General features: G+C 47.1%; 1 protein-coding gene across 6 annotated transcripts in view; it reads right to left on the reverse strand.

Annotated features, from left to right (window-relative positions):
- Nucleotides 1-15,204, reverse strand: part of SORCS2 (sortilin related VPS10 domain containing receptor 2) — a 671,789-nt gene that overhangs the window by 64,034 nt on the left and 592,551 nt on the right. For all 6 annotated transcript variants that reach the window (XM_064151649.1, XM_064151651.1, XM_064151646.1 and 3 more), the window contains exons 9-11: nucleotides 14,403-14,582; nucleotides 8,254-8,400; nucleotides 4,078-4,180 (exon numbers count right to left, since the gene is read on the reverse strand). In XM_064151649.1, coding sequence (XP_064007719.1) covers nucleotides 4,078-4,180; nucleotides 8,254-8,400; nucleotides 14,403-14,582 — 430 coding nt within the window. The remainder of the gene's footprint in view (nucleotides 1-4,077; nucleotides 4,181-8,253; nucleotides 8,401-14,402; nucleotides 14,583-15,204) is intronic.

The raw sequence follows: 15,204 nt of genomic DNA on the forward strand, positions 1-15,204 counted from the left end.
CTAAATATATTGACAGAAAGCACTGAGGAGCAGCAGACAGCAATTAAATTGCTGCAGAGCAAACAGAAGTGCTGAAATAAACTCGTGGAAGATGATCTTAGCAGACACAATCCCAGCTACTGAGATGTCCACCTTTTCACATGAAGTATTTCAAACAGAAAAGTACTAAACCACCAAAGAGAGGCCCAGAGGAGAAGCAATGGTAGCACAATATTCCTTTTAAATTGTATCCTCCAGGAGAATTTGAGTTAAGTAGAAGGTTTGCATGGCTTTATAGGAGAAATAAAAGTTAGCAGATCCTCTGAAAGCAGGAGAGAGGAGGAAAGAGAACACTTTAGATTAGGGTAACAGCGTGAAATCTCACTTCTGGGAGTCACAGTATGTGCACACACAGGTGCATCACAGTCTATGCACACATATGGTGAATGGTGTCCCATCCAGTTGGCAGCTGGCACTAGTGGTGTGCCCCAAGGATCAGTGCTGGGCACAGTCCTGTTCAATATCTTTACCGATGATGTGGACGAGGGGATTGAGTTCAGCATCAGTAAGTTTGCAGATGACACTAAGCTAGGAGCAGGTGTGGGTCTGTTGGAGGGTAGGAGAGCCCTGAAGAGGGACCTGGACAGGCTGGATGGGTGGGCAGAGGCCAACAGGGTGAGATTGAACAAGGCCAAGTGCAGGGTTCGGCACTTTGGCCACAACAGCCCCAAGCAGCACTACAGGCTGGGGACAGAGTGACTGGAGAGCAGCCAGGAAGAAAGGGACCTGGGGGTACTGGTAGATAGTAGCTGAACATGAGCCAGCAGTGTGCCCAGGAGAGCCAATGGCATCCTGGCCTGGATCAGCAACAGTGTGGGCAGCAGGACAAGGGAGGTTATTCTGCCCCGGTGCTCAGCATTGCTCAGGCCACAGCTTGAGTGCTGTGTCCAGTTCTGGGCTCCTCAATTCAAGAGAGAAGTTGAGGTGCTGGAACATGTCCAGAGAAGGGCAACAAAGCTGGTGAGGGGCCTGGAGCACAGCCCTGTGAGGAGAGGCTGAGGAAGCTGTGGGTGTGCAGCCTGCAGAAGAGGAGGCTCAGGGGTGACCTCATTGCTGTTTACAACTACCTGAAGGGAGTCTGTAGTCAGGTGGGGTTAGGCTCTTCTGCCAGGCAACCAGGCTGGATGTTAGGAGGAAGTTGTTGGCAGAGAGAGTGATTGGCATTGGAATGGGCTGCCCAGGGAGGTGGTGGAGTCACTGTGTCTGGATGTGTTGAAGGAAAGCCTGGATGAGGCACTTAGTGCCATGGTCTGGTTGACTGGCTAGGGCTGGGTGCTAGGTTGGACTGGGTGATCTTGGAGGTCTCTTCCAACCTGGTTGATTCTATGATATGCATCGTGATGTGTGCACACACACAGATATCTCACAATGTATGCAAAGGATGTGAGCCTGACAGGACCAGAAGCAAACTGAAGTTTTCCAGCACTTCCTCAGTTCCTGTGGATGTGCAGAATTTACTGATTTGCCCTCTGGACTGGCAGCTCAGCAGACCATTATGGTGAACCAGCACCTGAAAAAAAATCTACACTTCTCAAAACATTTTCTATAGAAGAGCCCTTCACGAGTTGATAGCAAAAATTTACACATGAATTGACACACATTTCATAGCTGGAGCTGTTGAGGAATAGAAGCAGTTGCAGGGAGACCCAATGTAAATGCAAAATCCTATTCCACCTCTTAAAGGCATCAAAGCAGTTATTTAAAAGAACACTTTAATGTGCAGCTGTAAAATTTAGTGTTCTGCCTGCACCATTTATATCTCTCTATATACATAAGCTACAAATATGCATTCCTCACAATTATTTATGCAACTTTAATGGAGTGGACTTGTTGTTTGTAAATGAGTTCAGAAAGATGCCATTTTAACATCCTATTATTGCACTTCCCCAAATGCTCTCGGCATTAATGCTCTTTGCTAGCTAATTGTTTCTTAAATTAAAACAATATTCAGTAGTCTCTCTGCCCTGATTTTCAAGCACAGTATCAAAAGTGTCTCTAAGTCATGGTTAGGTTTTCCATTAGCATGAGCAGCTGTGCTGAGTGAGCTTCCTATAAAGTAACCAAAGTCTACACTGAAGGAGTTGTTTTATTATCTTTTTTTCCCCTTATTTGATTGATACCCTCACTGCTCTTACTGAGAGGATAGTGGTATTGGGTTGACCTTTGGACTTGATGATCTTAGAGGTCTTTTCCAACCTTAATGACTCTATGGTTCTAACTAGAATCATAGAATCAGAAAGGGTTGGAAGGGACCACAAGGATCATCCAGTTCCAACCCTCCTGACATGGGCAGGGACACCCTACCCTAGATCAGGCAGGGCACAGCCCCATCCAGCCTAGTCTTAAACACCTCCAGCCATGGGGCCCCAACCACCTCCCTGGGCAACCCATTCCAGGTTCTCACCACTCTCATGCTCAACAACTTCCTCCTCATGTCCAGTCTGAATCTCCCCACCTCCAGCTTTGCTTCATTCCCCCCAGTCCTGGCACTCCCTGATATCCTAAAAAGTCCCTCCCCAGCTTTTTTGTAGGCCCCCTTCAAATACTGAAAGGTCACAAGAAGGTCACCTGGGAGCCTCCTCTTCTGCAGACTGTACAATATTTTGCTAGAGTATTAATATTCCCATTCTCTGTTGGCAGTTCACCCTCAGAACACATTTCCCTTTTTCACAGCACAAGACCTGATGGCCCCTAGGCACCCTGTGATCACCTAACTTACAAATCTTTATTATATTCAGTCATTTCCAGATGTGCACTCCCTAAATCTAACTGAAGTTCCAACAGTGCATGATGTGTATTAAATAATCTGATTCCTGCATGCATTCAGAAGCTGCTGCTTTAGTTGATTTGCATGGGATTATCAGTTTCCATGATTACAGAATCAACCAGGTTGGAAGAGACCTCCAAGATCAGCCAGTCCAACCTAGCACCCAGCCCTAGCCACTCAACTAGACCATGGCACTAAGTGCCTCAGCCAGGCTTTCATTGAACACCTCCAGGGATGGTGACTCCACCACCTCCCTGGGCAGCCCATTCCAATGCCAATCACTCTCTCTGCCAACAACTTCCTCCTAACATCCAGCATAGACCTCCCCCAGCACAACTTGAGACTGTGTCCCCTTCTTCTATTGCTGATTGTCTGGGAGAAGAGACCAACCTCCACCTGGCTACAACCTCCCTTCAGGTAGTTGTAGACAGCAATGAGGTTTGCCCTGAGCCTCCTCTTCTGCAGGCTGCACACCCCCAGCTCCCTCAGCCTCTCCTCATAGGGTTTGTGTTCCAGGCCCTTCACCAGCCTTGTTGCCCTTCTCTGGACACACTGCATCAGTGTGTTGGATTTGCTGGGCTGTTCATGGTGCTGGAGGCCCTACACCCCACTTCCAGAGAAAAAGAAAGCAGGACAAGACCTTCAGCCACTATCACTCCTCCACACCACACTGAAAGGGAAGGAGGTACTACACAGCACAAAGAAGCATAATGTGTCCAGGCAACTCTTACAGAGCTGTCCTAGCAGCCACAGCTCTGGGACTTCAATTAACTTGTTTGGTTAAGACATCCCACAACAATAATAATAGAATAATAGAATCAGTCAGGGTTGGAAGGGGCCACAAGGATCATTTAGTTCCACCCACCCTGCCACGGGCAGGGACACCTCACACTAAATCAGGCTGTCTAGAGCCTCATCCAGCCTGGCCCTAAACACCTCCAGGGATGAAGCTTCAAGCACCTAAAAATAGCCAGATCTTTCTGTAAAGATGTTAATGAAAGGGTAAGACCAAGCCATGGCCAACATTGGTCTAAGTGTCTGTTAAGATGCTGACTGGCAGAGTACAGAGTGACCTTTGTGTCTCTCAATACCCTCCACCTGCTCTACCTTGAGAGCACAGAGAGATGAAGTTCTTGTCAAAAGGTTATTGTGCAGGGAAAGCCTTATATTGGCAGTGTTTGCAGCATGATACTGCTATAAACCAGAAAGACAAGAGCTACGAAGAGCCACTCTCACATTTCAGCTCTTAAAAACCAATGTCCTGTGTTTACCTGCCCCCATGATGAGCCCTGGTGCAGTGTCCTTCGTGTGGACTGTTCCCGACACGTAGGGATTGTCTGCCCAGCGGAGATGGAGGTGAAGGTAGCAGTCAGGCTTTGGGGAGGAAAGAAGAAGAAGTAGACAAGTTTTAAAACCAATTTGTAAAAGCCATGCTCCTTGTGGTGGGTTGAAACTACCTACCCAAATAAATCAGCAGGCCAGCTCAGAAGGTTTGGAGGCTAAATGAAGCTGTATTTACAAAAGCACACTAAAAATCTCGAAGTGTACAACGCAAAGGATATGTACAAAACATAGATTTACAACTCAGAAACAACACAAGGACCTCCTTGAATTTATCCCCATCCTTCTGGGGGGCTACCAGCAGCCTCCTTCTCCCCTTCCCAGTACCTCACAGACACAAAAGGTCAGGAAAGAGAGAACGGAGTAATGCAAAGCGGAATCACAGAGAGAAGCAACAAAAAGGAGAAGAAAAATAGTTTAGGCAGCAAACTTCATAGAATCATAGAATCAACCAGGTTGGAGAGACCTCCAAGATCATCTAGTCCAACCTAGCACCCACCCTAGCCAATCAACTAGACCATGGCACTAAGTGCCTCAACCAGTCTTTTCTTGAAGACCCCCAGGGACGGTGCCTCCACCACCTCCCTGGGCAGCCCATTCCAATGCCAATCACTTTCTCTGTGAAGAACTTCTTCCTAACATCCAGCCTATACCTACCCTGGCACAACTTGAGACTGTGTCCCCTTGTTCTGATCAGCAAGTGAATGGAATGATATAGACTTACCATTATTTTCCCTTTGTATCCAAATCCCCTATTTTATTTACCTTTTACTATTTTCTACTCAATGTCTCTGGAATTTTCCTATTCTTGTTCATAATTAAGACACTAAGCTGAGATGTTAGTTCTAAACTACCACGCTCCTACAACAATGAAAACCCAGTCAGAAATCAGCTTCAGCAATGTAGGTCTTTGTGGAGAGAGAGAATGGCTGCTTCCCTTCTAGCCCAATTCCAGTTTGAAATAGCAGCTTTAAGCTTTTTACCCATAATCTCTGGTGATGCCTGCACAGTCTGCCATTATCTCAATAAAAAAACATTTCCAAACCTATGGAATTCAAGGTGAAATGATTCTATTAAAAGCCCTCCTGACAGAATAATTGCCTAAAGATGCTAACTAATCCCAACAGCAACCTCACTGCAGGTTTGTTGGTCTCAGGTAGCTGATAAAATGATGAAACCCAACAATGTACACTGAAGATTCTTTCTTAGAATAAAAGGTGGTATGAAAAACAGCAGAATGACTTTTGGACACATTTGACAATCTCTCCTTCCTAAGCAACTTGCTGCTTCTTGCACCCTGTGCAGTGGCACTGCAAGTTCAAATTGCTCACAGCAGTTTGACCAGGAGCAGGCTGCCAGCACTGCCCGGAAATTGCTGCCACGTCAAGTCCTCCACTCATTCCAGAGAGCTCTGGGTCAGGCCCTGCAGGCTTGAATCATGTAGCACAGTCTGGAACTCTTCCAGAGGGAGCCAGCAGCTCCAGCCTTCCACTTCTGCCACATGGAAAGGGGGATGAAAGCTCTTGTAGCAAGAGGATAAAAACGTTTCATTGAGCACTGCAGAGCTTGGAGTCTCCAGAAGCAGGGAGTGAGAAAAATACAAAGATTTCAGTAACAAATTACTGTGGGTAGCTGGGACACCTAAACAAACTGCAACAACATCACCTTACAAAAAGGAAGGACTTTTTCATGCAGGTAACTATGATGCTTATTTCCAAGCCATTGTGGAGTTCCCTTTAAGAGGGAATCGAGGGTTCCTTTGGTTTAAGATGAAAGAAAAGGTGTGCAAGGTGGCAAGAGAAGCGGCGCTGGTTGGTAAGAGCCATTTGACTGATGATAGCCAGACACAAACAACTGATGTCATGGTTATGCTGAGCTGGGTGTGTGGTTGGCATTCAAGACAAAACGTCCCCTTTGTGCCAAGGTGATTAACCTACTAAATGCAGTGCCACAGATAGCGCTGACCGCTCACTCCCGGCGGTGACTGCACCACGGCTTGGAAAGCACTGCTCCTGCAATGCAACCCTGGCTGGTAACCTAGTGATATAAGAAAAAACAAGGAATGCTGGAAAAAAGGTCTCACAGATGTTGTGGCAGGCCTGATAGGCCCAAAATAGGCTTATATATGTCTTGCTTTGCTTAGGCATGTTTTTCTGCTCCACCAGAGAGGCAAGTGTGGGAAATGGACACAAAAGAACCTGGAGCCGCTGAGTCTGGCCTGCCCAGAGTCCTGTGGTGTAAGGCACACACACTTAGCTTGTGCCTGCCCAGTGCAAGGCCTGTGCTCTTCCCAAATTAGGGAAAAGTGAGCCTATGGCTTTGCCTAATATGGTAAGCTTTGGCTAACTGCCATCCTGACTGGTTACTCTTGTGTCCAAAGGGCAATTAATCTCAGCTCACATTGATAAAAGGAGTTAGGCAGGTGACCAACCTGCTTTTGCTTCCCTGCTTTGCTCCCCTGCTCTGTGCTTGCTCTCTCTGCTGTGCCCAGCCCTGCTGCTCTTGCACACTGCCTTATTGCTGCCTGCTAAACTCCACTGCCGCCAGTTACCAGGAGCAGAGCCTGGATGCCTGCACACCATCAGCCTGCGTGGCCAGCGTGACATGGTGCTGAGACTGCACCACATCTGCCTTCTGCACCTGAAGGTCCTGCCTAGAATCCCTGGACATATACACAGATGGTCCAGAAGAAGCCAGGAGACAAGGGCAGAGATTGCCTCTTTCCCCAGAAGCTGGGGAGATTCAAGCCTCAACATCCAACAAGACAGAGTCCCCTGAAAGCATTTGGGCACTGTCTGGACTGTGGCCAGCCCTGTGACTGGGTAATAATTTTGTGAGTAAATGCTTAAATGCCTCTTTGTAATTCTCCATTGCCTTCTGCCATAGAGCAGAAAGCTTGAGCCCATCCACTGGGCAAGCAGTGTATTGACTGCAAGCGGCATTTGACCACAGGAACCTTCTCTTCCAGTTCAATGATTGTTCATATATTTTGCTGGTTATTCCTAGGTCTAGATATGATCCATAGAATGTTCCCATGACCGTGTAAGAACCCAAATATTATTAAAATGAGTGGTCAGGGTTGGCAGAGTTTTGAATAGCAACAGTAATAAACAATAGCAATTTGGGGAGATATCATCTCGCATCAATTCCTTTCCCCTCCCCAACAATAGACCAGATGCTCATTTTGAGGGTGTCTGTGACAAATCATAAAATACTAAACTTTGTAGAAATGTTTCTTTATAGTAATCAGTTGATAATATGCAAACCTAAACAAGGGCTACTGTAGAAGTATCTGCAGCTACTCACTGGACATCTGTGATGTGCAATCTTAGAATCATAGAATCATAGAATCAAGCAGGTTGGAAGAGACCTCCAAGATCAGCCAGTCCAACCTATCACCCTGCCCTATCCAGTCAACCAGACCATGGCACTAAGTGCCTCATCCAGTCTTTTCTTGAAGACCCCCAGGGACGGTGCCTCCACCACCTCCCTGGGCAGCCCATTCCAATGGGAAATCACTCTCTCTGTGAAGAACTTCTTCCTAATATTCAGCCTATACCTACCCCGGCACAACTTGAGACTGTGTCCCCTTGTTCTATTGCTGGTTATCTTGTAAAGACCCAGGCCTGCAGGGACTAAGGAAAGCAGGAAGGAGGTAAAGGAGAAGCAGGGATATCCTGACATCAGCAACAAAGAATGGTCTGTTGAGCAGAGATGAAAAAGACCCTGTAATGAAGACTGTGTGAGGTGTTCATCACAGATAACCATTCCAGACCACCAGGGTGGGTTGGAATTGGAGTGGAGAATGGAAAAATACCTATGTTAATGAACTCCAAGAACTAATTGTAATAACTTTACCTCTTATTATGGATATGCCTGCTCTTGTGACATAAACTGTGGCTTGTGCCAGCACGGGCTGTGCAGATTGATGGAGCCATCCTGCCTGCAACCAGAGCTGTAACAAAATATACCTACTGCAGAACTCTGCATGAGCTTTGGGGTTCATTTTGCAGGTCACTTGCATCAAGCTCTCCAGCTGCACGTCCCACTAGACAAACAATTCCCATGCACTGTAGAGAAAGAAGAGGCTAAAGAGAGCCACTTACAGGTTTGCAGTTAGTGGGTTTGCCGTTCATGTCCATGTCTGGAGGATTTAGAAAGTCCCAGTCGCGGCCTTTGTTGTAGGTTATCAGCGTTGTAACTTTGCCATCAATTTTCTGGTTGGCCAAAAAGACTCCTTTTACACCTCTGACCTGAAGCATACAGGACAGAGAGTTAATGAGTGGCACATACACGACAAGCAGCATTATCCCTGGTTAAACTGTTCTTCCTTGGCTTGGAACTCGGCGTCTCAGCTAATGTGCAAAGTGAATGAAACCTCAAGAAATAAGTAAGGGAGGCAAAGTGATGAGAGGGAAGAGAGAAAGGAGGAAGGAGAGGACAATTACTAACTCATTTGTATGTCTGAAAGTATTTTAAAAGGATCCCCAGTTCTCTCAGTGTCAGAAGGCTAATCAAATTACAGGTACTTTATACAGTAAAATACCAAAATGACAACAGCATAGCAGAATTTTTCTTCACTCCCACTCCCACCTCTAACATAACCAAGCACTAGGATAACCTCTCCTCTAGAATGTGGGATATAAAGTGTTTGAATCTATCAGACACAGACAGGTTATGCAAAAAACTTCTTCCAGCATCTCAGTTAGCTTCTCTCCCTGCTGCTGTGCAAGATAAAAGCTGATCAGCACTTCAGCCCTTGTACTTGGAATGAAAGGCAGAATCCCTGCCTGAAATATTAAATAAGCTTCAGGTTATCTATCTTCAGAGCAGGTGCAGAAAAATGATGTTTGGAGTGGGGCATTAGCCTAAAAAATAATAACCAAAATGAAATTGTGGTGTTTAAAAAATGGCAGGTCTAACTCACCCCACCCCCCTGTAGCATTTTCTGCGCTCTTCCTCCTGGGATCTATGCAAACTATGCCTGGCTCTGTCTGTAACTGCTGTGTGTCAAATCTATCTTCCAGGCTCAATTGTGATGCAGAAGCACCCAAATTCTTCTGTACTTTATGGTCCTCAACTTAGATTCCTAACCTGAAATTGGGTAATTAATATCATAGAATCATATCACAGAATCAACCAGGCTGGAAAAGACCTCCACGATCATCCAGTCCAACCTAGCACCCAGCCCAGGCCAATCAACCAGACCATGGCACTAAGTGCCTCAGCCAGGCTTTTCTTCAACATCTCCAGGCACAGTGACTCCACCACCTCCCTGGGCAGCCCATCCCAATGGCAAATCACTCTCCCAAAAAGGGAAAAGATTCATGTGATAATGAAGTGCCACAGAAAGGAAGACATTTCAGCATCATGGAACGCTCAGTTACTCTGATGAACAGCACCAAAGCTACCCAAGACAAATGAACACAAGCAAATTCTAAAGCACTTTCCCCTTGATTTTGGACTTTTGGATTAGCTTTTGGAGCACCTATATTTCATAACAGTAGGTGTTAAGCATTCCTCAGGACTCTTAAAAGAACCACTTTGTACCGTAAAACCTATTTTCTGAGCAGCTCTTCTGCTATGCTATTCTATTCAGTAACATCTTAATTGCTGCTCTGCTACATGACTGCCTTTCCAACCAACCAATGCTCTACACTAGTTGGCAGCAAGGAGCACAGCTCACAGAAACGTTGTGGTTGGAAAAGCCCATTGGGACCACCAAGTCCAACTGAGAAGCCTACTCTACAAGGTGCATCCTAAACCATATCCCCCAAGCACTGCATCTGAATGACTTCTAAACACATCCAGGGTTGGTGAACTCCACCCTGGGCAGCCCATTCCAATGCCTGACCACTCTTGCTGGGAAAATGTTTTTCCTAATATCCTGTCTAAATCTACCATCTGCAGCTTAAGGCCATTCCCTCTTGTTCTATCACTAATTACCTGTGAGAAGAGACCAGCACCAACCTCTCCACAGCCTCCTTTCAGGTAGTTGTAGACAGCAATGAGGACTCCCCTCAGCCTCCTCTTCTTCCAACTAACCATCCCCAGCTCCTTCAGTCACTCCTTATAAGATTTATTTTCCAGGCCCTTCCCCAGCTTCCTTACCCTCCTCTGCACTGACTCCAGCAACTCCACAGGCCTCTTGTAATGAGGTGCCCAAAACTGAACATAATACTTGAGGTGTGGCCTCACCACAGCAGAGTACAAGATCAGATGCCCCACAGTGTTTGCCAGCAGCAGCTACTGGAACACAAAAGAAATGCTCTTTGTGATTGAAATGTCAATATGTATGTTTTGCTGTTATGGGAAACAAAAAAAACAACATGAGTAATGTGTGCAGCCACATGCACAGCTCAGCCCTTCTCTACTTGAGAAGTCAGGACAAGGTCTAGCCTGGAAGCAGCACTACAGACAGGCGACAGAGTGGCTGAGAGCAGCCAGGAAGAAAGGGACCTGGGGGTGCTGGTAGAGAGTAGCTGAACATGAGCCAGCAGTGTGCCCAGGTGGGCAGGAGAGCCAAAGGCATCCTGGCCTGCATCAGGAACAGTGTGGGCAGCAGGACAAGGGAGGTTATTCTGCCCCTGTACTCAGCACTGCTCAGGCCACACCTTGAGTGCTGTGTCCAGTTCTGGGCTCCTCAATTCAAGAGAGATGTTGAGGTGCTGGAAGGTGTCCAGAGAAGGGCAACAAAGCTGGTGAGGGGCCTGGAGCACAGCCCTGTGAGGAGAGGCTGAGGGAGCTGGGGGTGTGCAGCCTGCAGAAGAGGAGGCTCAGGGCAGAGCTCATTGTTGTCTACAACTACCTGAGGGGAGGTTGTAGCCAGGTGGGGTTGGTCTCTTCTGCCAAGCAATCAGCAATAGAACAACGGGACACAGTCTCAAGTTGTGCCAGGGGAGGTCTAGGCTGGATGTTAGGAGGAAGTTGTTGGCAGAGAGAGTGATTGGCATTGGAATGGGCTGCCCAGGGAGGTGGTGGAGTTGCCATTCCTGAAGGTGTTGAAGCCAAGCCTGGCTGAGGCACTTAGTGCCATGGTCTGGTTGATTGGACAGGGCTGGGTGCTAGGTTGGACTGGCTGAGCTTGGAGGTCTCTTCCAACCTGGCTGATTCTATGATTACCTCAGCATTACCATTTTTCAAATCTGCCTATGTCAAATGTGTGACTGGCTCCTGCTGGCAGCACTTGATCCCATTTCAAGGGCATCCTCCTTTTGTACAGCCACAAATTTCAAGGACATGCTTCTCCTGGATGGACACTTTACCTTTCCTCTTCTTGCCTTCTTTGGGAAGGTGTTTGGGAATTATTCACCTTTCATATGTGCAATGGGAAAAGAAATATGGTACTAAAAAAAAAATGAAAAGGATAAAATATCTGAAAGAAAATGAATGCAGACAGGTAGAAACCTGTGAAAGATTTTATGTCAGATGCACAGGGAACAGCTGAAGTGAGGTCAGCAGAAGATAACAAAGATGAACAGCACACATTTTAAGGGGAATTAAGTGCTGGTGGAAAGAGAAATCGTCTACCATTGAGGGCTATCTCTGTGTAGCACTGAAGATTCCTCTTCCAGGGATGGGACAGTTGAATTAAAATGTCCAGATGAAACTCAAACTAGACAGAAATAAAATAACACCAAACCCTCCCGTGCTGAAGGCCTGCAATGTGTGCAATATTTATTAGCTATTTTGCACTGTGTGAATAATCCATGCATTGCCTGCACAGATGAGTACTTGGTCATGTTCTGAACACCAATTATTTCTCATACCTATGAGGAGAGGGCAGATGTGACCGAGTTGGAAGGCAGAAGGGCTCTGCAGCGGGACCTTGACCGCCTGGACAGATGGGCAGAGTCCAATGGGATGGGGTTCAATAGCTCCAAGTGCAGGGTGCTGCACTTTGGCCACAGCAACCCCATGCAGAGATACAGGCTGGGGTCAGAGTGGCTGAGAGCAGCCAGACAGAGAATGATCTGGGGGTGCTGATTGATACCCACCTGAACATGAGCCAGCAGTGTGCCCAGGTGGCCAAGAGAGCCAATGGCATCCTGGCCTGCATCAGGAATGGTGTGGCCAGCAGGAGCAGGGAGGTCATTCTGTCCCTGGACTCTGCACTGGTTAGACCACACCTTGAGTCCTGTGTTCAGTTCTGGGCCCCCCAGTTTAGGAGGGACATTGAGATGCTTGAGCGTGTCCAGAGAAGGGCGACGAGGCTGGGGAGAGGCCTTGAGCACAGCCCTACGAGGAGAGGCTGAGGGAGCTGGGATTGGTTAGCCTGGAGAAGAGGAGGCTCAGGGGAGACCTTATTGTTGTCTACAACTACCTGAGGGGTGGTTGTGGCCAGGAGGAGGTTGCTCTCTTCTCTCAGGTGGCCAGCACCAGAACGAGAGGACACAGCCTCAGGCTGTGCCAGGGGAGATTTAGGCTGGAGGTGAGGAGAAAGTTCTTCCCTGAGAGAGTCATTGGACACTGGAATGGGCTGCCCGGGGAGGTGGTGGAGTCGCCGTCCCTGGAGCTGTTCAAGGCAGGACAGGACGTGGCACTTGGTGCCATGGTCTGGCCTTGAGCTCTGTGGTAAAGGGTTGGCCTTGATGATCTGTGAGGTCTCTTCCAACCTTGGTGATACTGTGATACAAGCTATCTGGGAGCTGTAGGTCAGCAAAAATGTTCCCCTGTAATGCAACTGTGCTCCAGAAAGAGCTCTAAACAGCTGAACCATGTGGCTCCGTGCACACTGCCTTTCAATGACTCCTATCACTTGCACACTTGCTTTTTAATGTGCTCCTACAAACTAATCCAGCACACGCAATAATCTGTCATCTCCCTTTGTCTCTTGCACATTGCCAAATATGCCCTCAGCAGCACTGTGAGATTCTGAAATCATCAGAGAAATTGAGTTAACTAAATAAGTGTTGCAGACAAAAGGACAGCCAGGGGTGGCACCTCCCTACAGTTGATCCGAAATGACATGCTGGCAGGTGACAGGCAATCGAGATTACACCTGACTCCCATTCAGCTCTGCATCCCTCAGGAGTGGCCAGCAGCAAAGAGCTGCAAACTAACACTCTGGGGAAATCACCCGTGGGAATGTGGCTCCACACGATCTAAAGCTTCACTCCTTAGGAAGCCTGAGGGTAGAGCCTGTAAAGCCACTGGTAATGGCAGACCTTTGTGTTTTCCAACAAAGGAAGAAAAGCTAAAGAAAGATGGAGGACATAAGGCTGGGTGCTAGGTTGGACTGGATGATCTTGGAGGTCTCTTCCAACCTCCTTGATTCTATGATAAGGTGGAAAAAACTTTCTACTGTTTCTCCCCCAAAGAGGAGTCCAATTACAGCCACTTAACAGCTCCCTGAGTCTGTGACTTGCATCCAGAGTGACCACAAACCTTCTCCACAGGAGTCTGGTGCACTTAGCAAGATTATGTTGTGGTTTTATAGCCTAACCCCAGGCAGATTAGAGTGCAACTGTGGCCAAACTGGGTCAGAGCAAAGGTCCATTAAGTTTAATAATCTGGTAATGGCCACTCCTGCGTGCTACAAGAAAGAGCAGAAGGAGAGCAAATGTCCACACCATTCATTTCAATGTCATCATCAACAGGAACAGAACTGGTAACAGTTTGTGCTGCCCTTCTGTAGAAACACCACAGAGCTTCATTTTGCCAAGGGCACTGATGATAGGAACCAAGATAGATTTGTTTACAGGAGAGTTTGTCTCATAGCACATGCTGTTGGCACAAGACACCTCTTGAAACCACAGGCTTTGCTGCCCAATATCTAATTGTGTTGGTTCTCAGCTTTATCAGAGCTGACACAACCTAGCTCAAGGCTCACAGGAGATGCTTTCTAAGACCCTCTTGGCTAAAAGATGTCCTTCTCTAAGTCAGGTCGTATATCACTGAGTCACCTAGAACACAAACACCTGTATGCAGGCAGCTACATAACTTCTTGCTTCCCCAATAATAAGTTGTGATGCCAGCTTCACTTTTTGATATCCTCAAACTCCCAAAACTCAGCCAATTCTGCTTTAGCACATCCATGGTACCCCACAGCAAGAACCTTAGAGTGCACAGCACATCAGCAGGGGAGGAGGGAAATGTGTACATAGTAATAGTGCCCTACCATGGAATCCTGGCCCGTTTGTATTACAGCAATGGTGACAAATACAGGAATGTAAAATTAATTATACTCCAGATTAAAAACCAACAAAATGAAATGCCACACAGACTACCCACACCTGAAGAGATGAAGACCTACCTCCAGAATATCTATCAGGACATTCTCCTCTGGCTGCTTTGTGCTCCGGACGTTCTCCAGCAGGATAGAGTAGTAAACCCCTTGGGGGTCAGACTGGTAGAGGTTGTAGGTATCTGTCTGGTACCACTCCTGAACAGCCACAAAGACCTGGTTTTCATCTGTACTGATGATCTGCAAATCCTGGAGAAAATAAAGGCAAGAACTTAATAGACTGTGCTTCAGCAAGTGAACTTGGCCTTCCTTGAACTTTATTTCTTCCATTCAGAATTTACACTTTCAGACTTCCAGTTCAGCCTTACCATTATTTTCCCACCACAGTGATTTCTTTTCCCTCGAGAAGCCAACCAGTCCTTTAGTTACACCAACTTGCAATAATCCTGCACAATGCTTTCTGCAGAGTCATGATAAAAGCCTCTGGGAAATCACTTGGACTATGTAAGGAAGACTGCAAATTTTATGTCTGAGTCTAGTTTATCTTTTCATAGAATCATAGAATCAACCAGGTTGGAAGAAACTTCAAGATCATCAAGCCCAACCTAGCACCCAGCCCTAGCCAATCAACTAGACCATGGCACTAAGTGCCTCAGCCAGGCTTTGCTTCAACACCTCCAGGGATGGTGACTCCACCACCTCCCTGGGCAGCCCATTCCAATGCCAATCACTCTCTCTGCCAACAACTTCCTCCTAACATCCAGCCTAGACCTCCCCTGGCACAACTTGAGACTGTGTCCCCTTGTTCTTTTGCTTCTTGCCTGGAGAAGAGCCCAACCCCACCTGGCTACAGTCTCATTTCAGGTATTTG

This window comes from Pogoniulus pusillus, chromosome 11 (genome assembly GCF_015220805.1).
Source record: "Pogoniulus pusillus isolate bPogPus1 chromosome 11, bPogPus1.pri, whole genome shotgun sequence".
Lineage (NCBI taxonomy): Eukaryota > Metazoa > Chordata > Aves > Piciformes > Lybiidae > Pogoniulus > Pogoniulus pusillus.